Below are 25,019 nucleotides of genomic sequence, written 5' to 3' on the forward strand. Positions count from 1 at the left end.
CTAGGTTCGATCCTCAGCACCACATAAAAACAAATAAATTAAATAAAAGTATTGTGTCCATCTACAACTAAAAAAAGTAAAAAAAAAAAAAAAAAAAGCTACTGATATAGTTCAGGGGTAAAACACCTGAGTTTGACCGTCACACCCTGCAAAAAAACATAGGGATTGAATATTATTGTTTTTCATTTCTTTTTATAGTGTTGGAGATTGAACCCAGGAATGTTCTACCACTTAGCTACATACCCAGCCCTTTGTGGTGCTAGGGAGGAGCCTAGGGCCTCACACATGCCTCTACCACTGAGCCACATCCCTAGCCCCATCCCCAGCCCTTTTAAATTTTTTTGTTTTTCTTTTAAAAGTAGTTTAAACTGCTCCCTGAACTAAAATTGTTCAAGTTTCAGATAGTATGACTTGGTAGTAGCTGAAAAGAGGTAGCTCTGCTGTAGCATGTAACCCAATCCAGTAGTGCCAAGGGATACAAACTAAGAGGAGCCTTGAAGTACAAAATTCAACCAAGCAGAGAGCTAATCATGAAGATTCTTAGGGGAGGTGATCAGAGTTGTTCAGTATTAAACAGATAAGCCTCTCTTTGTTTGTACTCATAAAGATCTCAGTCCAGCCACTGTGGATTCAAATCAGTCAGAGACTTTGCTGCTCCCTCTGCCTGAAATATTTTCTCTAGCATCATCCTTGGAGAAACCTTCTCTGACCATTTAATCTAAAGCCATGACCCTTTCACGTCCCCAAAATACTTTCATATAACCTTGTTTTACACCCTTCAGCATACTTATCTGATGTTGAAATTGTCTAATCTGTTAAATTCACAGTATTTGTCTCTTTTAGAATGTGAAGGAGAAACCTCTCACATCCTATTATTTGTGTATACCCTGTGCATAGAACCATGCTTGGTACTTAGATGCTCAAAAATTTAAAAAAAAATTTATTTAAAAAAAAATAAATGGATGAATGAATTAAGAAACCTGTCAGGTCATCATACTGTCCCCAACCAGGGAAATCAGTCATTTTATTTCTCCAGAGTAGATATGTCCTAAGGTATGTGCAGGATCTAGGACAAAAGTTGTGAGGCAAAGGCCCAATACAAGGTTCACCTTACCTGTTCTGCTCCCACCATGCTAATTGGTTTGCACTTGAAGAGGTGGGTGATGAATTTGGGAATAAAGGAGCTGTGAATAAAAGAGAAATGACAAATTAGGCATATGCTCTCTCCAGTAAAGAACTGCCTGTCAGCATCACCTGCCCTTGTTATTTCTAACCTAGGTCTTGTTTTATTTAGGTATACGTGGCCTGAGATGCTGGGAAAAAGGTGATCTTAAACCATATTGGTGAATTTTTTTGTGTGGTGCTGGGAATGAAATCCAGATCCTCACACATGCCAACAACACTCTACCACTGAGCTATACACCCCCGTCCTATGGGGGTGAATTCTAATTAGCCTCAGCCAGTCAAAGCATGGCATTCGCTTAGTGGCTGCTATATGTTCTGAGAGGGGACATACTCTAAGCCAGCTGGAGGGAAGGACTTTATTGCAAGGCAGGAGGGGGTGGCAGGCAGGGAGACACTCCCTCTTCCTTCTTTCGGCATTGTTGCATTTGGATGTGACAGCTACAGCTGCCAGTCTACCACCATTCTGAGGATGATGCCAGCTCCAAAGACAGCAGAATAAACAACCTCTCAGATCTGTCCTACCTCCGAACGTGTGGTTATATGAAATAAAAAACTCACCTACAATTTAAGCCAGTTTGAATGAGGGCTTTTGTAACTAATAGATGTAAGCACCCTAATAGATTTATGAGTGGAATATAATTGAGGGCTGGGATGTAACTCACTGGTAAAGTGTTTGCCAGCATGTGCAAAGACCTGGATTCCACTTCTAGCAACACACACACACACACACACACACAGAGAAGAGAGAGAGAGAGAGAGAGAGAGAGAGAGAGAGAGAGAGAGAGAAATTCACCAATGTAGTTTTCTCAGCATCCCAGACATGTATACCCAACAGATTTGATTTAATAGTGGAACACACATGCCTATAATCAAGGCACAATCCAAAGTGAGGTGACAAGGAGGTGTCACAGGGCCCCAGACTGCAGGAGAACGGCTGGAAATAAAGCAGGATTTGTAGATGAAGATAAAGGCTGCTGGTACCTGTCCCCTCACTCTTCCAATGCTGCTCCCAGGCCTGTGCCCTCCTTTGTCTTCAGTCTCTCTACATCTTTTCCTGTACACTTGTCCTCACTCTAACAGCTAATGACTTCCTGGACATCTTATTGAGATGACCATCAACCCAGCCTCTCCCAGATTAGCCCCACACTAGCCTCCAGGTTCAGTGGACTATATATCATCTACCTAGTTACCAAGTCAGGAACTAAGAGCTCCCCCAAACTACTTCCCACCTCAACCCCAACATCTAATCAACTACCAATTCTTCCCCTGAACTCCCAGGCACACTTTACCTCTGCACTATATCCCCAGACCTTTTTTAATTTTATTTTTTATTTTGAGACAGGGTCTCACTAAGTTGCTGGGGCTGGCCTTGAACTTGCCACCCTCCCACTTCAGCCTCCTGAGTCCTGAGCTCAATTACTTCCCAACTGGTCTCCCTACCTTCAGTCTCATCTTTCTAACCCACCTGTTACCAAAAGCATTTATTTCAAACATGACCAAGTCCCTCCCTTGACTGCAAACAAGACCTTCCTTGGTTCAGGTTCTTGTTTGGTTTTTGAGGCAGGGTCTTGCCATGTTTCCTGGGCCAGACTCCAATTCCTGGGCTTAACTGATTCTCTTGCCTCAGCCTCCTGAGTAGCTGAGACTACAGGTAGCACCAAAGTACCTGATCATATCCTTAATTCTGGATTTTCTATCCTCAGCCACATCCTGCTGAGCCCTGGCACCCCACACTTCAACTTGGTTGAGCTATTTGCAGGTCCTATGATTCTTTTGTGCGTTTGCTCACACTGTTCCTCTGCCTGAAGTGCTCTTCCCTAGCCTTGGGGTCAGCACTCACACAACCCTCCAACCTTGCTCAAGGACACCTCTTCTATGAAGCCTTTCCTCAGTCACCTCCACCATATTTTCATAGAGTTCTCACAGGCCTCTAATATCAAACCTACTTTATTATACTTATTTGTTTATATGTGTATTCTTAACAGGGTAGTGACTATTAAGGCAAATGGAGACGAGGGTAGTGTCTGGTAAGTCAGATCACTTAACTTGATATATGGGACAAAGGAAATGCTCAAGTGAATGCATGTTGAATAAAATAATAAATGTTTTAATAATGGTAGTAGCTACCACTTTTGAATGTCAGCCCAGTACCAGCACTTTGCCAGGAAGTTTACCAGGACTATTCGGGAAGGAATAGAAGTGTTGTAAATTAGAGTCAAAAAATTAATGTGAGATTGAATTCATGACTAATCAAAACTGTACCCACCACTATTAAAAGATTTGTCTTCACAAGAATGGGAAGTTATACTTCATGTATGTATAGTATGTAAAATACATTCTACTGTTGTGTATAACTAAAAAGAACAAATAAAACATTTTTAAAAAGAAATTTGTTTTATTATCTTTAATACTGAATAGAAGAGGAGAATCAGTTTAGTGGAGGAGAAAAGTCACCTGTGACTCAAATTGTGGTTTCAACCAGGGAGTGACTGTGACATATAAACAGGAAAGACTCTCCATGTAGATACCAAATGGAGACAAAAGATCCACTGATAATTCTACATTGGTGGGTAGCACAGGGAGTTAGGGGAAAGGAATTTGAATTCTAGGGGTTGGACCTGAGGGAAGGCCTGCTGATCAGGAGGGGTATGATAGGGACTATTTCGAAGGAATTAGAAGTGCTGTGAACCAGAGCCAAACAAGTAACATGAGGTTGAATTTGTGGCTGATCACAACTGTATACACAGTGTAGAACTTATTACATCCCATTAGAATAAGCTGTCGTTGTGTCCTTGAACTGGCTTTATGCACAAGTCTACAGGGCTTGGACTGGGGAAACAGGGATTCAACACATGTCTTCAGGGAAGAAGTTGCAGCAATGAGATGGGTAATTGCCAAGGGCTTCTCCATGCCATGAAGATGGTGATGGCTATTGTCCTTGGCTGGGGAAGGGTCTCCTCACAATCCCAACCCTGAGGTTTCTAGAGTAAGGTACCTTACCAGAATGAGAAGGTATTTGGACTAAAACAGAAATATAGCCTTGATCACAGGCTGAACTTTTCCAGATGTGTGAGATGGGCATCCTATTCCCAGTTCACTCAATATGAGCTTAGTAATAACACCGAAGGGCTCTGAGGGCTTTGAGAGAATGTGAGGCCTATGCTTCGGGAAGCCAAGCAACAGACTCTTATTCATCTAATGTAAGCTCTATCAGACCTCTGGGTGACCATGAAGGAGATTTCTAGTTGCAGTAAATTTTCACAGAAACAGTTCTGCCAGCACTTATGGGGACTGTCACAAGGTGATATATCAGCAACACTTTTAATGCACGTTAATGAGCATCCAGAGAGTGAAGGGAATGTCAACTCCTAGTCCATCTGCCACACTGAAAACATTAATGCCTCCCTGGAGAGTCCACTCTATCCTTTCTTGACAAGGTAGAAAATAAAGCTAACTCTACAAGCCACTCCATTATTGTTGCTCCTCAGGGATTTATTTGTGTCAGAGAGGGAAAGCCTTAATTGAATGCAAACTGGGAGAGATTTGGGGAAGACATAAACTTGGAGTCCTGAACTGGTGAGTTGGGACCTAGATGAGAACAATCCAAATACAGTAGCTTGGACAGGGCTGACCTTTCTGAAGTCCTTCCCTGAGAAGTTTGCCAAAATGTTTGTTTGATAATTGGTCAGAGGAGACACTGGCCCCGTGCACTGCCTGGTCTCACAGGAGACAATGCCACAGCCAGATGCTGATTGGCAAAGGACCAAAATATTTTCTTGCTTCAAAACTCAAGCCAGAAATGGCCACACACAGGGATGTGACAGGAACACATGCAGCTCACTGTTCACTCCATCTACCTTGGCAATGAAGTTCCCTGACTTGCTCTTCCCAATTTCTAGTTCCTTTTGGACACAAGGACATCCACAAGTAGGTAAGTCTTAGCAGCTACAGTAAATAAGTACTATGGGGGAGGAGGGAGAAAAGACTCAAAAGAAATAGAACTGATGTTTTCTACCCTTAAAAAAGTTTATATGAGAGAGTCAAAATGTACATGAGATCACTGAGAATAAGTTTAATTATCTAAACCTGGGCAAGGGGTGGTTATGTCCACACAGTTCAAAATAACAGCACCCCCCAACCCAACTCATTTTTGTTTGCCTTGATGTGGCTGATGATTATATTACTGCTACTGTATATGTGAACTTAAGTAGCAGTGGTTTTATTATTAAGATCCTTGTGGGTATAGATTAATATCAATTTGCCTGTAGGTACCAGAATGAGTCCCAGCTGGATGGTAGGGACACTTGGATTGTGAGCATGTTGGGTGGTGTGTATGGCATTAAAAGAACCCTGTTGCATATGATACTATGATGGTGGGTACATGTTATCAGATGTCTGTCCAGAACCACAGAAAGTACAAACACCAAGAATGAGCCCAAATGTAAACCACATGCTTTGGGTGATAATGTATCAGTGTAGGTAGGTTCATCAACCCCAACAAATGTACCCTTCTGGGGGGATGTTGATATTGGAGGACAGTATGCATATGGGCCAAGGGGTACATGGGAAATCTGCTCAATTATGCTGTGAATCTAAAACTGCTCTGAAATATAGTCTATTTAAAAAACAAAAAACAAAACAACTCAGTGACAAGAACATTCCAGGACTTACTTTGCAAATTTGATGCAGAATTGAGTGAAGTATTTCCGTGTGGAAGCCAGGTTGTCACGGATGATGGGGACATTCTGCTTAATGTGAAGAATGACAGAGGTGACATAGGGGCTCTGGTCACCAACATGTTCCACATTCTGCCACTGCATCTGAAATACATATAGGACAAGACCAGGCTTAAAGACCCTTCGGAGGTAAACAGTGTTACCTTTAAGTAGGAAAAGGAAAGGGTAGAGGGGAAATTCAGTCATTGTCATCACAGGAACTGGCTCCCTCTCTCTTGGGGAATTTCTTTCTGAGTCTATAACACAGTGACTGATCATGAGTAAAAAGAAGCATGTCCACCTTATCCTGCACAGGGAAATGGTCCTGCTAGTGGACCCCAGCATGCTTCAATAGCTTCCCTTTCCCATCTAAGTTGCTGTCTTGTAACAGGACCCTCATTAGGCAGAGCTGACTGCACTGGAACAGGGACTCTGTTCTCTGTCAACTATTCCACCAGCCAGACTGTGGGAGAAAAGGGTAGACATCTACTTCCAAGTAGATGCTGCATGAGCTATCATAGGTGGCAGGGCTAATGCAGTGAAACCTGAAAGAGGATCAACTTAAGTAAATTTACTTAAATTTACTCTCATGAGTAAATTGGGAGGAATTTGGAATTCTTTAAAAAGGAAACTAAAATTGCTACAACATGTGACATTTACTTCAAAATAATCCGGGGGCTATTTCTCTCTCTCTCTCTCTGCTTCCTGGTCATAAGGAGGTAAGCAGCTTTGCTCTACCAGGTCCTTCTACCATGATGTTATACCTTATTGCAGGCCCAGAAATAATGAAGCCATCTGACCATGGATGGAAACCTCTGAAACCATGAATCAAAATAATCTTTCCTCCTTTAAGCTATTTTCATTAGGTATTTTGTTACAGCAATGAAAAGCTGACTAACATAGTGCCTCACCTCTGACTATACTTTTTCAGGTTACTGTGTCCCTACTGAAGTCCAATCTGCAGACTCAGGCCACATCCTCTGGCTCTGGAACCAACTGTGCCATTTTAGGCTTCCCAGACTCTGTAGCCTAACATCAGTGTGCCTTTGTTGCAAAGTCCACCCAACAACGGGTCAACAGATAAGGTGTTTAGTGGACATTTCATACTTACTATCATTGTGGCACCTAATTGTCAAGCACTGGAGGAGCCTCCTCCAAAATCAGTTCAACCTCCCTCACCTCCTTCTGGTGAGACAAGTCTGTTCACTGAATGTGACCATCTTCCAAAAGGTTCATTTCCTCTTAACCGTATCTTGGGTAATGGTTAGGAAGAAAGGGGTGGGGCGCTCTATAGGCTTATTTTGAAAATTTAGGATTTGTGTGTGTGTGTGTTGGAGGGTGGTTCTGGGGATTTAAACCGGGGGCACTGTGCCACCAAGCTACATCCTCAGCCTTTTTTTTTTTAAATTTTGAGAGAGGGTCCTACTAAGTTGCCAAGGCTGGCCTTAAACATGAAATCCTTCTACTTCACCCTCCCAAACTGTTGAGATTACAGGCATATGCCACCATGTAAAGTTTAGGAATTTTTCCTGACATTTCTTGACAAAATGCTTCTTTCCCTCCCTCTAAAGGCTGCCCCAGTTTTGCCTGAGTATCAGACCCTTTGGGTACTGCCCAGTCAAAAGCTTGGCCTGGAGACTCAAACTCGGTTCTACCAGCCACCAAGACTCTCTTGTTGAACTGACATGGTCCTAGATCACAAAGATAACAACCACTTGATTGAGGACTCTGCTCCTCCACCACAAGCCACGGCCAGCTGAACAGTGGCCCTCAAAGATGTCCACATCCTAAAAACTAAATAAAAATAAAACACACAAAATAATATGGGGCTGGGGGAGGGGGCTGCAGGTATAGATGAAACATGATTAGTGAAGCTGGGTAACAGGTACACAAGGTTCACTATACTGTTTACTTTTGAATATATCTGAAATTTTCTACAATAAAAACATTTTAAAAGGTAGGCATGTAGAATCTTACATTCCTAAAACCTTTGGGATTACAATAGGATTTCAATAAAGGAAAAGAGGATCTCTGGCAGATGCTAAATATCAGAGGATAAGTCAGCAATATGGGGAACAGGGTAGGAAAGAGCCTCAGGGACTAAGTGGGTAACAGGTTTTGGGGGAGATGAATATGAGAGAACTGATGTAGTCTTTGACCATGAACAAAAATGGGCTCAAGTTCTGACACCCTATGGAGAACTAGGAGACATGCTCCACTGCAGTGTCTCTTTCCCCTGTCACACAGGGGGACAGAGTATCATCTGTTCCCAGTCTGTCCTAGCTGGCAAGGAACGGGCACTGGGATCCTGACAAGAGCAGGAACGTGCTGGAGGAGTCCTGCTGAGTCAGCCCCTCAGCAGAGCTGGACGGTTTGTTAGAAAGATCCCAAGCCAAAAACAAACCATAGACTGTTCACAGGAGGAGGCCAGTAGTTCTGAGGCCTTGATGTCTCTGGCAAGAAAACACTATTTTTATAGAGCTCTTGGGGAAAGGAAAAATTCAATACTGAGAGAACTAGTTTAAAGGAATCCTATTGTATGTGGATGATTCCCCGGCCCTGGGAAGCTCAAAGGACTGTTTTGTCCTAATGTTTCTTCAGATCAGCAGATATTTGGATTCTAAAAGCTTTGGATATGTGTACGCACAGAACCATAGAAAAGAAGGAAGGGAGTTCCATCTTCATTTCACAGATGAGAAAATAAGACACAGGGGTTGGGGGTGTAGCTCAGTGGTGAGGCCCTGGGTTCAATCCCCAGTACATTTGTAGAAGGGGAAGAAAAAAAAAAGCCCAGAGACACCAAGAGCCTTATGCAAGGCTTCATAGGCAGGTTCCAGACAGGAAAAGGAAATTCTTTCTTTCTTTCTTTTTTCTTTTAAGGCAGGTGAGCCTATGTTGCTTAGGCTCACCTTGAACTTCTGGGATCAAGCGATCCTCCTGTCTCAGACTCCTAAGTAGTTGGGAATTCAACTGTTTGCTACTATACCTGGTAGGAAAAGGAAAAATTTTTATTGGGGGAAAAACAGAAACAAACAATGGAGAAACAGTAGAAAGCTCCAACATGAACTGCCTTTATATCTGAATGCTTTGGTTATGTGTAATGTTTTCCTCATTATCTTTTACCTTTAGAGGTTCTTTTTCCATTTGATATTAAAGATTTAACCATTCTAAACAATGAACATCCGAGGTAACTGTCAGTGAGCTCACAGGGTAAGGCTAGAACGGACAGGTGCTATTAAGACTATACTTCATGTTCTTTTCCCAAGTTCTGTAGGAAGACTTGGAGCAGAATGCTCTGGGTAAACAGAACTAAACAGAGCTTGATGCCCCCAGTTAACATGAAGTTCTTCCACAGAAATGACTACTGCATTCCATGTTGGCACCATTGCATTTTTTTTTAATCTCAAAATAGCTTATAAATAAGTATCTAAACATTACAATTTTCCACTCATAGAAGACCATAAAAGGAGGTGGAGACATACTCTGTTGTTGGCTACAAAGCAGCTCTGAAGCAGGACAAAGCATGGGACGCGGAATTTCTTCAAGTTCCCACTGGTTAGTTTTTCTGTTCCTCATCTAATTCCTCTTGATAACCACTGGCGAAGATAGCACATGGCCACATTTGGGTATGTGTGAAGATATATGACTTGCTTTAATATTTTAGACACTATGGCTCCACTGGTCAAGTTAAAAAAAAGTATTAGCAAAAGTTAAGTGGGTTCATGATTTTAAATTTAAATCAGCTTAGTGAAGTAAGAAAATGATTTAATGTGCCGGGAAACAATGAGTGTTGACACTATTTTTACTATTTTTTAAAAATGTGCAAAATACAGTTAGCAGTAATTCAGTCCAACCATTACTTCAAAGGGTTGCTGTTTACTCTCAGTCATCCCAGATCACTTAAGGCTTGAGTCCTAACTCAAATCACCCAAGAAACCCATGTTATGACCTACCATGTGCAGGTCTCTTTGCCTGGCACTGTATACATCAGTTCACTTACTATTCACACATGGTCACATTCAGTTCTCACAGCAATCTCATAGATGAGGAAATGTAAAAACACTCAAAGAGACTAAGTAACTTGACCAAAGTCTCATACCTAGTAAAACAGTTCAGACAACCAGGCCTGTCTAAAGTCCAAATTCTATGCCAGGGTGCTTGCTAGACACTTGTCAAAAACAAACAAACAAACTAAATAAATAAATAAAAACATTTAACTGGAACTTTGTTCAAGGTCAGTCCTATTTCTCAAGGAGAAGTAAAGAAACATACAGTAATCAAGCAAAGCTCTTGTCCAAAAAAGGAAACATATATTTTGCAGTTTGCACTGGAAGAACAAATATCATGGAAAGCTACCAGAAGAAATAAGATTTCAAAGTTTCCAGGTAAACTTTTAATCTAACATTTAAAAGTTATCCCTCTGCAATGTAAACATTTTCCATTTGTGCTTTTTGTTTGGGGTGGTGGTAGGAAGGAATGGGGTTAAAAACCACATTGTATTCAACAGGTATTATATAAAAAACCAGAAACAATTTGCAAAAAAATTAGTACTGAAGGTTGGGGATATAGCTCATTTGGTAGAGTGCTTACCTTGCAAGCACAAGGACCTGGGTTTAATCCTTAACACCGCAAAAAAAAAAAAAAAAAAAAAAAAAAAAAAGTACTGAAGATGCAAGGAAATTAAGATAGTACCAGTTTAAGCTTCCAGGACCCCATATTTAACTACAGGGAGAGAATGTGGAGCCCAAAACATCTCCAGGGTTCAGTTTCTGCTGCCTTTAGTGCGTGGTCCATGCTGATGCTTCCCAAGGAAGATAATCACTATTCTCAGAGAGCCCACTATAGCAGAGTTCTGATTAATCCACTGATCAGACGACACTCCAAAACTAGCTTACTATGGATCTTGTTTTTTTTCTATTGCTATATAAAGCTTGGAAAGAGATCTCCTGAGAAATTAATTTCCTCAGTTGAAAATTTAAATTCCCACCTATTAATTTGGTCACTAAATTAGAGATATAGAGAGCACAGTCTCAGACATCTGGACTCTGCGAACATTTCAGGCAACTGGGGTCTATGCTGTGGTTTAGGCTGCTGAGCTGTGGGCTCCAAGCCAGGGATTTTACTCAGGCGCACGTGCACACACTCACTCTTTAACTCTTGTATGGACTACTTTTACTCTGACAACAAACATTTGTGATATTTATATGTACCTTCTGGGTGCACAGCACTGGACCAAGCACTGTGTGGGGAACAAAGAAGGGAAGGAATATTTATGACCACTTACTATGTTCCAGACACAGAGACAAACAGTTTCTCATGAACTTACTGCTTACAATGATGCAGTGAAGTGGGTATTGTTATTCCTGCTCTAGAGGTGGTAAAACAGGAGGGTGGATATCCGGGACTTATCAAATGAGGCACAGCCGGTCAGTAGCACTGAGGTCTAGACACTAGTTCACGAACCCCAAAGTCCATGTTCTTTCCATTTTGTGGTGTTACTCTCCAAAAGAACAGCTTCCACCCTACATGAACCTGATATTAGCTGGGGGCACTGAGACGAGCAAAATCTGCACGTAGAATGAGGGTGTAGAAGGATAGTGTAGACTTGCAGATGAGAATCATGGTGATGGTCATGCAGAGGAGGAGGGGGGAATGGCTTGTTTCCCCTCTTTGCTCAGAGATACATGTTCCCTAATTCCCAGGGGAAAAATCAAGATGATCCTGAAGAGAAAGTGAAGTAACAAAGGGTGTCTGTATATATTTCCATTCATTTCTGGGTCAATAGGAAGGCAATTTCATATAACCTTTCGTAAAAGCAATTTGAAAATATCTATAAAAAATTTTAGCATTCACATAAGCTTTGATCTCTGCAATTCCCTTCAGGGCAATTAATCTGAAGTTAATAGTTATGAATATTCAGAAAATAAAATATACATATGCACGAGGCTGCTCACCACCAGACTACAAATGTGAAAACCTGGAAATAAAAAGCCATGAAGAGCAAATGGATTAAATACATTTTTGCTTTCATTTTTATTTTTACTTTTTGCATAATGGGCCTCAGGGGATGGAATTTAGGGTCTCATGCCTGGTAGCAGCCCCAGATAAAACACATTTTAAGAGCAACAGCAGATTACAGTATTTAGGATGAAGATATGCAGAGTCAGACAGTATGAGTTTTAACACTATTGATACAATCTTCTAAGTGTGTGACTTGAGCAAGTTACCTAACTTCTCTAAGCCTGTTTTCTCATCTATAAAATTGGAATGATGATAATATTTATAATCAATTATTTAAAAATAATCCATAGAAAGCTGTTAACACCATGCCTCCCACATATTAATTCCATGGTAAATGTTAGGTACTGTTATGATATTAACAATAAATATTTTGTACTATGGAATACTATGCAACCACTGAAAATATAGCTCTGGATTAAATGATATAGAAAACTATTAAAACCTGTTAACAGAGAAAAACAGGTTACAAAGCAGTGTGTAAAGTATGAACTTTATTTTTAAATGTCTGCATAAAACAAAAGACTGAAAAATATATCTGTCAATTGGAATTATAGGTGATTTTAGAAAATGACAGAAAGAAACTGAATAAATTAAATTTCCTTACAGTCTGACATGAAATTTGTGTTAGGTTTTCAATACAGATACAATATTTTTCAAAATATCTGTACTTTCTATAATGAAGGTGATTTGCTTTTATCATAGTAAAAATATTTTTTATGAAAAAAGAAAGATGTGTCTGGATTACAAGTTGAAAGTGAATGTGAAGATTCCTTACCCGTGGTGCTCTGTGGGCCTTCTGAAACAGATCTGCATTTTAATGACTGAGGAAAATGAGAACAGATTTCAGGACTGTTCTAGCTATTTCAAAATGTCTATGGGGGATAGTAATGCAGCTTCCTAAATTAGTACACATTCACAATCCTGAAACCTAATACAAATTACATGTCAGACTGTAAGGAAATTTAATTTATTCAGTTTCTTTCTGTTGTTGTTGTTTTCTAAAATTACCATTAATGGGAAAAAGCTGAGTGGGTCTGATTTTGGACAGAGATTTAGATTCTTTCAACCTAGTGAGAAGCCCTAGTAAAAAGAATATGGTAAGGAGGGAACTCTTAAGGAGGTTATAGATTTTAAAAAATCCTACTTATTAGGGTTATATCTGGACATATTAATCCCTAAGACTTTGCAGAATTTATATCTAAAATACCAAACTCTGTATATTTCCAAGAATCACACCACCTTCTCAAGAATCAGGACACTTGGCTTTATTTCTGGCTTCACTACTAAAATCTGTATGATTTGGCATAATGTGAGAAAGAGAAAGAGAGAAATAAAGAAGAAAGAAACAGACAGATATATCAGAAGGACAATTCATTAATTTTCAGGGGAAATACACAAAGCCAGCAGGAATACTTGCATTAGTTACTCAACACATTTTCTCCCCTGTTGAAAGTCATGGCATCTGTAATGGTTAATCTGAACTGTCAACTTGATTGGCTTAAGAGATGCCAATGATTAAGAGGCTTCTAGGTATGTCAATGAGAGTGGTCTAGGAATGATTGGCATGTGGGATAGCGAACTGAAATGAAGATCCTCCCTAAGTGAGGGCAGCACTGTCCATGGTGGCTTGGATGGAATAAAAGTTGGAAGAAAAAGGAAGCAGCAGCAGATGCAAGCTTGATTCTTCTTGAACAGGTTCTTGATTGCTCCTGCAACTGCTTGAGGATATCAGATTCTCACTTCTTCACTCTTCCAAAGAGGACTCTGTCAATAATTCTCCAGGGAATTTCTAGAAGCCTTTGGTCTTGGACTGGGTTTACACTGTTGATCCTTCTTGTTCTGAGGCTTCTGCTTCTTGGACTGCACAGCTACTGGTTCCTCTAGCTCTTCAGCCTGCAGACAGCCATTGTGGACTATCCAGCTTCTGGTCGTGTAAGTCAATCTAATAAATTCCTCTTTTATAATCATTCTTTCTGTTGATTCTGTTCCTTTAGAGAACCCTGACTAATACAGCATCCAACCAAGAAAAGCTAAAGACTGACATCTAACATGATCACTGTGAATACCTAGAGAACTCATAATCAAGAATGTATGAATTCTTGTGTGAAGTTAGTAGTACCGGGTACAGGCTGTCTTACCACTCTTCCACTTTAGGCAATTTATATAAGCTGATTTTTCAAAGGTTGCCACATTTGCCAGAAGGACTCACTCTCACTGTGTGTGTGCAATGCGTGGGACAATCCTGCATGAAAAGACATGTGTTTGAATCCTCGCTCTGCTAACTGAGAGATCTTGGATAAATGACTTAATTTCTCTGTGTTTCAGTATCCTCTGTGAAAGGGGGAAATAACATAGCTACCTTATAAGTTTATTGATAGAATTAAATAACATAATGCACTTGGGTGTCTGCTTCCTGGTAAGTGCTCAACAAATAGCAATTTATCTCATAAAGCTCATCTAAGAAAATAATATGCAGTATGGGAAAGGTAAGTTTCATATAACTTATCAGTGACACTACTGTGCTCTCAAAGTTAGTGTCAGAGGAACCAAACTTCTACCATATCTTGCTTCTTGTACTTGGTCTTGGCCTGTTTAAGGCTGCTCCTCCACATGTTTTCTGTCGAACTTGGCCGCTCTGAAACTTTCTCTCCTTGTCTAGTAGCAGGGAGCTGGCCCTCACCTACAGGAGCTAATGAGCATTCCTAATTCTGACCTTTCTTCAATCAGCTCTGGGAAGTCACTTGCTGAAGATGCTATGCTACTTAAGTACACTGAGGAGTATCATATCACCCTCAGCAGCACTTGCTATGTGCCTAAAGATTTCAAGGAGTTTATGACAAAGACATATCTACAGATGTCTACTTTACTGGCTCCATCCATCTCAATCTGCTCAGTAGTTACCTGTCTCACTTTGTCACTATTCTTTGTTCAAATGGGTGTCCCTGGTCCTGAAGACAGGAAAAGTCATTCAGAGAATGCTACTATAAAGCAAATACTGTGCTATGCCATGGACATACAAAAAGGAATAAAACTTAGCCTTCAAGTTGTTCAAAGTTTAATAGCAAAGAGAGATATGAAAATAATTATATAACAGAGAGGTAGTATAAGGATTGGTGGTATCTTGAGGGTGAAAGAGGAATGCTCTCGGTGTGACAAGAAAAGGTGATATTGCAAGAGACCAGAATTTACCAAAACAATGTTGAAAAAGAACAAAGTTGGAGGGTTCACTGTTTATGATTTCAAAGATTACTACAAGGCAATAATCAAAGCAGTATGGTACTGGCATAAGGACAAACATATTAATAAATGGAATAGAACTAAGAGTCAAGAGAAAAAGCCCCACAATTATGGTTAGCTGTTTTTTAGCTGATTTTGGGTGTCAAGTCCATACAATGAGGGAAGAACTCTCTCTTTTGCAAATGGTACTGGGAAAGCTGGATATCCACATATAAAAGAATAAAGTTGAACCCTTACATCACATGATATAAAAAAATTAACTCGAAACAGATTGAAAACCTAAATGTAAGAGCTAAAACTATAAATTCTTAGACAAAAACATCAGGTAAATATTTGTGATTTTGGATTAGGTGGTGTACACTGGCAATTCAAACTACTCAGGAAGCTAAGACAGAATGATCACAAGTTTGATGTAGACCGGGCAACTTAGACACTGTCTCAAAATAAAAAAAATAAAAGGGATGAGGCTATAGCACAGTGGTAGAACACTTGCCTAGCATGCCCAAGGCCCTGGGTTGAAATCCCAACACCTCAAAAAAATTAATAAAGACTTCGGCAACATAAAGGGACATTAACAACAACAACAAAGACAACACACAGAAATGGGAGGAAATATTTACAAATCAAATATCTGCTAAAGGGTCTAACAGCCAGATTATAAAAAGAAATTTTACAACTCAACAATAGAAAGAAGACTCAATTTTACAATGGGAAAAAGATTTAATTGACATTTCTTCAAAAAGGATACGCAAATTGCCAATAAGCATATGTAAAGATGTTTACTGTTTTTAGTTGTCAGAGAAACGCAAACTGAAAACAAAATGAGGTATCTCATCACACTCACAAAGAATGGCCAAAATTAAAAAACAAAAAAGGAAAATAAATGTTGCCAAAGATGTGGAAATATTAAAATCCCCATACTTTGCTTGTGGGTAGTCCAGTTTGGCAGGTCCTCAAAATGTTAAATATAAAGTTATCAAATGACTCAGCAGTTCCACACCCAGGTATATACTTGAGAAAACTGAAGACATGTTCACATAAATGTTGATATCATTATTTATAAAAATTAAAAATGTGGAAATAATTCTAATGTCCATCCATTGATGAACAAACAAAATGTGGCATATTCACACAGTGGAATGTTATTTAGTCATAAAAAGGAACAAAGCAGGGGCTGGGGGCAGCTCAATGGTACAGTGTGTGCTTAGCATATGTAAGGATTGATTGTCAGCACTTAAAAAAAGAAAGGAATGCAGTACTGATACATGCTATGTCACAGAACACTATGCTAAGTGAAATAAGCCAAGCACAAAAAACTACCTATTCTATGATCCTGTTTATGTAAAAATGTTCATATAGGCAAATCTACGGAGACAAAGTAGGAGAATGGGGAGTGACTGCTACTGAGCATGAGGCTTCTTTTGGAGATGAAGATGTCCTGGAGTTAGATGTTGAGGCTGCTTGACTTTGTAAATGTACTAAAATTTTATAGTTGAAATGGAGCGAGTCCTGTATTATGTGAGTTATATCTCAATTTAAAAAAGGGGGGGTTGGGGAGATAGCTCACTTGGTAGAGTGCTTGCCTCAGAAGCACAAGGCCCTGAGTTCGATCCCCAGTACCGCAAAAAAAAAAAAAAAAAAAAAAAAAAAAAAAAAAAAAAAGGGGGAAGATATTAAAACTATATCATAAAGGATATGCTGCTGGGTGCAGTGGCGCATGCCTTTAATTCCAGTGGCTCAGGAAGCTGAGGCAGAAGGATCACAAGTTCGGGGAGGTGCTAAGTAACTCAGTGAGACCCTGTCTCTATATGAAAACAAAATAGGGCTGGAGATGTGGCTCAGTGGTTGAGTGCTCCTGAGTTCAGTCCCTGGTACCAAACAATAAACAAAATTTAAAAAATAAAGGATATGCTTATTGGGTAGACAACAGTAGGAAAGAATTTTTTTTTTAAATATTTTTTTTAGTTGTCACTGGATCTTTATTTAATTAATTAATTTATTGTAAAATATTTTTTTGTTGTAGGTAGACATAATACCTTCATTTTATTTTTATGTGGTGCTGAGGATTGAACCCAGGGCACCATGCATGCTAGGCAAGTGCGCCACCATTGAGGCACAACCCCAGGCCTGGAAAAAGAATTTCAGGCAGAGAGAATAGAATGAGGAAAAAGGATGCAAGCCATGATAAAGCAATGTAATATTCAGCGAAGGGGGAATGACTCCTAGGCTAGAGACAGCGAACACACAGAGGAGGGGCGGAAACGGAGCTAAGGAGGTAGAAACAGGATGAATGATAAAAGCCCTATATGCCAATGAAGGAGGAGACCAAGGCGAGACCTAACTGCATTGCCGAACTTGTTCCATCTTGTCAAGAAAGCCTTCTTTTATCAACTCAGAATCATCTAACGACTACTCCATCTTGGCAAGCCCCACTCACATTTTCTTCCCACTTATAAAGGACATCTATTTATGTCACTGTGAGTTATCTCCCCAGCAGAGTACACACACCTAGAGGGCAGCCTTGCTTCCAATCTTGAGCATGCTAGTCCAAGAACAGTAGTCTGTGGAATTACTAAAATGGTTCATGAGATTGGCAATTTTAATAAAACTGAGTTTTCCTGACTTCACAGACCTTTGCTCACATTCTACCCTATTGGAAAGCCTTCCTCACCACAAATTCATTCAAATCCTTGCCCTCTCCTATTTCAAATGCCACTTGCTTACAAAGGTTTTTCTTGCCTGCCCACTTGGGTATGAACTCTTCCCTTCTTGAAATTTTGTAGTTTCCTTACAGTACTGATTTCATCATGCCTTATACTGCAGTTTTTAGGACATTACTCTCAACACATCTCTTGTCCCTTGCCCACTGAAATCTACGTACCTTGGAATAACATCTATGCCTTCCCCGACTTCCTTGCAATTCCCAGCACTGTGCTAGGTACAGTCTGAGCTGAACTGTTCAACCTGCAGCAAGAATGATGGAATTGGAGAAAGAAATAATCACTGTCACAAAAGTTTTTAAAAATCCTAGGGGAGATCCAAGATGGTGGACTAGAGGGAGGCTGTGTTCCTTGTCACTCTGTAACTCCGGTATCAAGCAGAGGATATCTGTTTTTTAGTAAGGCAGTTTTTGCTGCTTATCAATCCCCTGCTGTTTACCCCATTTGTCTGCTGTGATCACCTGTAATCTGCCAGCATATTGACACCTTCCTTGAGTGCAGATTGCTCACTGTCCGGCACCTATCATCCGCCATTTGCCTGCCTCTCGCCTGTCCATCACCTGCCTTACACCTATCCATCACCCAACGCACGAGGTTCACCTCCCGATCATCTGACAACAGTAGGCAAACTGATCTCCGACCGCCAGTGGAGCACCAGCTGCCTGCTGTTGCCTGGAAGTTCACTGTTATAGTACCTACAAGGTTTGATTACACGTGGCTGCCGCCATTTTGAGACAATAGCTAGGCCCCGTAGGACCCCTGGCCGGACTGACTGAGCCCCGTTTCCAGGAGACCTCAGCCCGACTGATCACTCCCTGCCTCTGGGATCCTCACATCGACTGACTGCTCCCTGCCGCCAGGACCCCCAGACCAACTGACTGCGCCCTATCACCGGGACCCCAGACCGACTGATTGCAACCGGCCTCCGGGATCCCACAACCACACCAAACACACCCGACCTCCAGGACCCCTGCCTGACCAACCGCATCCCGCCTCCGGCTGACCACGGCCACACCCTGAGCTGCAGTTCCCCATTTGCCAACATATTTGGAAGCCAGAGCAGCCATCTTGGATAATCCTGGAAGACATAGCTCCGATCTATAGGTGGGGCAACACCCATCCTGAGACGCCTGCTGGAGGCTTAAAGCTCATTGTCAGGTATCTCTCATGCATCAGGCCACTGAATTTTGGGAGGTTTCATTTCTATATGACTGTTACACTGTAGATTTCCTTTTTTCTCCTTATTGAAAAAGTTTAAGTTTTTATTTCTTTACTTTTCTTGCTCTCTTTTCTTTTTGTTTACCTGTTCCCTCAGAGTCTCTTTCTCCCTTTTTTGCATGCTAACATCCAATTTCTTTTGATTACACTCTCAACCTTTCTATTATCTAGAACTTCTGTATATTCTTTTCTTATCCCATTAACAGCTACATTCTACATCCCTCTGCATCCTCTTTGTCCTCCATTAGAAACTGCAGACCTTATTGCAAATCTGTTTGTTTTACTGAAGATAATAATATTTGAACTCATTCTGTTTATTATGACAATTTTGTTATTGTCTTCATAGGGGCTATTTGGTCTAGGACTGCATAGTGTCTGAATTGGGCACTGCTAATATTGATCTCCCCTTAAAGAAAGGGTTTTGGAAACCTATAGGGCCACTATAAGCCTATAGGGGGAAATCTGTAATACCCCAGATCTGCACTGCTAGAGGGGAAGATACATAAACAACATGAAAAAACAAGGGAAGAAAATGATCCAAACAAATCTAGATTCTATATTAATAGAATCCAATGACAGTATATGTTAGAAGAAATGTCAGAAAAGGACTTCAGATTATACATGATTAAGATGATTCGTGAAGCAAAGGATGAGATAAGAGAGTAAATGCAGGCAATGAATGATAATACCAATAAGCTGAAAGAGCAAGTGCAGGAAGCAAAAGATCATTTCAACAAAGAGATAGAGATTCTCAAAAAAAAAAAAAACAAACGGAAATCCTTGAAATGAAGGAAACAATAAACCAAATAAAAAATCCTAGAGGAAACTACATGAACTAGGATGCAGGCACAAATAGTGGAGAGTATGCGCTGAATCAATTTGTGACCACTTGGCATGTTTATTTTCATCACATGGATTTCATTTTGCTATAACTCCAGAAGATCAGACAAAAAGTAACGGCCTTGCAGCTGCTGTGTTCCCAAGTCTGTGGTTTTTCTATGATATAAACAAAAGATTCTGGAGGTATGGTCTGTGTTAATATTTGCTGGTGTGGGTCTGGATGGCCGGGTAGGAGGCAGCTGGAGGGAAATCCACCTAATGAATTGACAGTTCATATAAGCAACACCTGGAGTGTTAACCCCCCTCCAAGTGTTACTTAAAAAAAAAAAAAAAAAAAAGCCCTAAACACTCTTCCTTTGGTAAATGTAAAAATTCTTTCACCAGCTGCATTCCAGGATGAAGTATGTGGCAGTTCAGGAGTAATGGCAGCTGGAACCGATCTCACTCAGGATGTAGCGACCACTCACCAGCAGCCAGGGGATAACTGGAGCCTACAAGATGAATCCTCATAGTCATGTTCCTTTAAAGAAATGCATTAGCCTCAAGTCTGCCTGCTCCGAGTGTTCTGCTTGCAAACACTGAGAATACTAGAAATACTTCTCAGTATCTGATTGGTGAAAGAATCAGCTTTTTGAACAGAAGCTTTGTGACATCAGTTTTTTCACAACTTCCCACTTCACTTTTTTTTTTTTTTTTAATAGCTAGAATTCACCTTCATTTTATTTCTTTTTTTAAATGTGGTGCTGAGGATTGAACACAGTGCCTCACATGTGCTAGGCAAGCACTCTATCACTGAGCCACAAACTTCACTGAGCCCCCACTTTACTCTTTAAAACCTTTCTAAAGACCATGTTTTGCTTTTAGTTCCATTTTTGTTACTGCAAAGCAAAGATTCAGGCCAAATGTCTGCTTACAGAATCTTCTGACAAGATGGAAGGAACTAACACTGAGCACCTACTATATGAAAGGCACCAGCCCTGGCACCCTCTTCTTGTCTCACCCTCACAACTCTAGGAGGCAGAAAGTCACATTTCACATACAGAGCAGGTAGCAGGCCCAGACAAGGTAAGTCCTTCACTCAGTGTCCTCAAAGGAAAAACTGGAAGAGTTAGATCTGTCTGACTCCAAAGTCCCGGTTCTTTCTATTGCCCTCTGCCACAACTCAGGATAATAAGTGCCAGGGAAGTTCTTCCTTCAGAATTTGTAAGAATACTACAAGAGCCTATGACTCTGGAATAGGCATTGGCAAACTTTTTCTGCCAGTGGTTTAATAGTAAATATTTGGCTTTGTGGGTTCTGTGGTCTCCATTGCAATTACTCAAGCTATGATAGCAGCACAAAAGCAGTCACACATCATTCATAAGTGAATGACTATGGCTATATTCCAAAAAAATTTCATTTACTAAAACAGGTAGTAGACCAGATTTGACCCACAGGCTATAGTTTGCCAACTTCTGCTCTACAAGGTTATAGTGGGCAGTTCCACATTATTTGAGCTTAAAAATCAATAAAGAATTATCTATTTTCAATTTAATCAAGAAACATGAGAGTTTTCTATACTCAAGACAATATGAGAGCCAAAGGGTGGCATAAGACGTGATCCATACACTTAAGGAAAGTATATTCTTTTGGGATGAAAAGGCGTAGATACATAAAAGCCAAAAATAAAATAATGAGCCAGCAGCTTTAGAAGCTGAGGCTGAAGCTCAGTTGTTGAGCACCCCTGAATTCAATCCCTGGTACAAAAAAACACAAAAACAAAAACATGAGATAGCATGTGCTAAGTGCCAAAGGAGGGTCAAGGACTGATTGATGGGTCAGCAGGATATTAGGAAATGAAGAATCCACAACCGGATTGAATAATCTTGCACCAGGGCTCAGAAAGAGTCAGAAAAACCTCTCAGTGGGCAAGAATGAAGAATGAGTCAGTATTGCTTTAAGCACTTACAAAAATACCCATTCTGGTGAGACCACATTAAGGTTTTTAGCACAAGTCAGATGATAATCAAAGACAACACTGCTTTCAGTCTCACCAAGCACTTTAGTTCCCTGTCTCATCCTCAAAGGACAAGCAATGTGTTAAGGTACAAGATAAAGTGAGCACTTTTGGGAACCCTGGGATGTCTTCCCATTCTCCTCTCAGCTGACACTTTAAGCATTGAAGTGTCTGTAAAAAGCTGTAGGCAAGGGTCAGCAGAAACCCCCTTAGTCACTCTTAGAAGTCTAGTAATAAGCCAGTTCCTAAAACCTTACCTTGCTCATGGCAGTCAGGGCAGGATCACAGGCCGCATCTAGATCCTGAACCAGCAACTGAATACTGCTGGAGATGACACTGCAAATCAAATCTCTGGGTCAATACTTTTAAAAATCACTGCTTGAATGACTGACACAGCCCCTTTCAAATGCTTTAGGCTCCTGTGTAAAATTTATTTTCATTTCCCAAAACTCAAGTTTTAATGAATGACCATGGAGGAGCAGTTAGCTCTTCTTTGCTTGGACTCTTGGAGTCCACCCTTAACCCCCTCCTCAATACACACACACACATACACAGGCAAACTCTCATACTGGTCTTATTTGGATGGGTGGGTACCCACCCAGTCAAGACCCAAACTTCTATAGCTAATCCCCCTAATTGTCATCTGTAAAACGCTCTTTGAGTTCTACAAAAGTAACTGTTTTATAAAATTTTTAAGGTCAGAAAAAAAAAAGGAGAATTTTGAATTTTCCTCAATAAATGGTTGGGTGAAAGCTAAAGTTTGGTCCATCCCTTTCCCATTTAATGGCAGTGGAACAGGAACTGACAACAACAAGAATATTGGGAAGTCATACCAAGGACAGAAATATCTTAAGAAAGTTTTACTGTTTGAACTTCTTGGCTATAGTTCACTCTTGGCCCCCCAAACACACACACACACACACACACACACACACACTCTCTCTCTCTCTCTCTCTCTCTCTCTCTCTCTCTTTCTTTTATGCTTTGTATTCTAAAACACAGGCTGGGGTTGTAGCTCAGTAGTAGAGCACTTTTCCAGCAAGTGTGAAGCTCTGCACGGCAAAAAAAAAGAAAAAGAAAAAAAGAAAAAAGACAGACAGATGGTCGGGCACAGAGGTTCATGCCCATGCCCACAGTGGTACAGGCTTATGTCCCAGTGTACTTGGAAGGCTGAGGCAAGAAGATGGTTTGAGCCCAGCTTGGGTAGCATAGCAAGACCTTGTCTCAAAACAAACAAACAAACAAAAACCCCTAAAACACAGAAGGGACTGGCCTTCTGTGGATGCAGGTGGGGACAGAGGGAACACCTGGAACTAGAACTTCCTGTAGGGATGGCCAAGGGAGAATTTCTTCTCTTGGGTTGTTTTGGAAAGTGCAATGATAAACAGCCACCCTGTTAGCTAGAAGAACAACCGCATTTGAGGAGGCAGAATGGGAGGCAGTTGCCAATTCTGATGCTTCTTTTTAATGGCTAATGAAGAATAGAATGGAATAATCACTATCCAACAGATGGCCTTGGAAACCTTTTAGCTTTTACGGTGAGTAGAGTCAACAACCTGACACATGCTGCCCCAAGAAGAAGAAAGGACAGGCCTTGAGCAACATGTGTAGGGTACATACGTGCTGAACGTGTCCATTTCTCCTGTGAGATTGATTCGTTCGGTCAGACTTACATCGACTTTTTCTTTGAGTTTTTCTTCTAACTGTTAGAAAAAGAGAAGCAGAAATATATTTAATAATTATCAAAGAAGTACCATAATAACAATATGGATCTGGTACAATCTAAACACTTTCAATGTGACTAGATTAATTCTCTCAACCCTGTAAGTAAGGATCTATTATTATCCTCTTCTTCCAGATGAGAAAATAAGAGTGGCCAACCCCAGACAGTAAGTGGTAGGGCCAGCACTATAACCTTTTTTTTATGATACACAAAAAATTCATAGTTAATTTTGAAAAGACCCTGAATTTAAGATATTCCCTGCCTCATGAACTTCAGACTTGCCCATCAACACTGGAAACCTTTGCTGGTGAGGGGCAGTAAAATCATTACTGAACATTACTATAGGCCAACCATCTTGCTGAGGTGCTGGAGACACAATGGTAAATCAAAGGAACACGTCAGCCTATGGCCTAGAACAGAAACATATGCTTCTAGCACTTCAAAGAAAAAAATATGATTGACCAGGAATTATAAATATCCCTGGGAATTGATTCATCTAGCAACCCTAATCCTATCACAGGCTAAGAATGAATGTTTTGTGTTAATTAAAAATTTTTTTTTCTTATTAAAAAGTACATGAACAAGTATCTTTGTTTTATTTATTTATTTTTATGTGGGGCTAAGGATAGAACCCAGTGCCTCACATGTGCTAGGCAAGCACTCTACCACTGAGCCACAGCCACAGCCCTTGTGTTAAATTTAAAAATGCTCTTGGAATCCAGGCACAATAGTGCGTGCCTGTGATCTCAGTGGCTCAGGAGGCTGAGGCAGGAGGCTCACAGGATTAAGCCCAGCTTGATCCTTTAAGGAGGCCCTAAAAGGACTGGGGATGTAGCTTAGTCATAAAGTGCCCCTGGGTTCAATTCCCAGTACCAAAATAAGTAAATAAATAATAAGTAGATACATGTTTAAGAAATGCTCTTAGAGATGTGTAAATTAGTGTAATCTTTTTTTTCTTTTTTTTTTAACCAGGACTTGAACTCACAGGCAATTAACTACTGAGCCATATCCCTAGCCCTTTTTTAAATTTTTGAGACAGGGTCTCACTAGGTTGCTTAGGGCCTTGCTAAATTGCTGAGGCTGGCTTTGAACTTGCAATCCTCCTGCCTCAGCCTCCCCAGCTGCTGGGATTACAGGTGTACACCACCATACTTGGAGAATGTAATATTTTTGGAAAGTCATTTATTTAAAAAGCAAAACTTTAAATACATGAAGTCCCTAATCTGGTAATTTTCCATCTAGAAATGTATTTTAATGGAATAATGAAAATAATGTACAGAGATATGCAAGCACTTCTTGCAGCATTCATTAATTAAACCAACAATTATCAAAAGCCTATTTTGTGCCAGGCTAACAAACTAAGA

At 40.4% G+C, this 25,019-nt stretch overlaps 1 protein-coding gene across 3 annotated transcripts in view; it reads right to left on the reverse strand.

The window, feature by feature from the left end:
* The window catches only part of Vps53 (VPS53 subunit of GARP complex), a 157,127-nt gene that overhangs the window by 19,922 nt on the left and 112,186 nt on the right, over positions 1–25,019 (reverse strand). For all 3 annotated transcript variants that reach the window (XM_047547064.1, XM_047547063.1, XM_047547062.1), the window contains exons 16-19: positions 23,553–23,635; positions 22,190–22,268; positions 5,857–6,005; positions 1,115–1,184 (exon numbers count right to left, since the gene is read on the reverse strand). In XM_047547064.1, the coding sequence (XP_047403020.1) occupies positions 1,115–1,184; positions 5,857–6,005; positions 22,190–22,268; positions 23,553–23,635 (381 nt within the window). The remainder of the gene's footprint in view (positions 1–1,114; positions 1,185–5,856; positions 6,006–22,189; positions 22,269–23,552; positions 23,636–25,019) is intronic.

The sequence above is a fragment of the Sciurus carolinensis genome, chromosome 3 (assembly GCF_902686445.1).
Source record: "Sciurus carolinensis chromosome 3, mSciCar1.2, whole genome shotgun sequence".
NCBI lineage: Eukaryota > Metazoa > Chordata > Mammalia > Rodentia > Sciuridae > Sciurus > Sciurus carolinensis.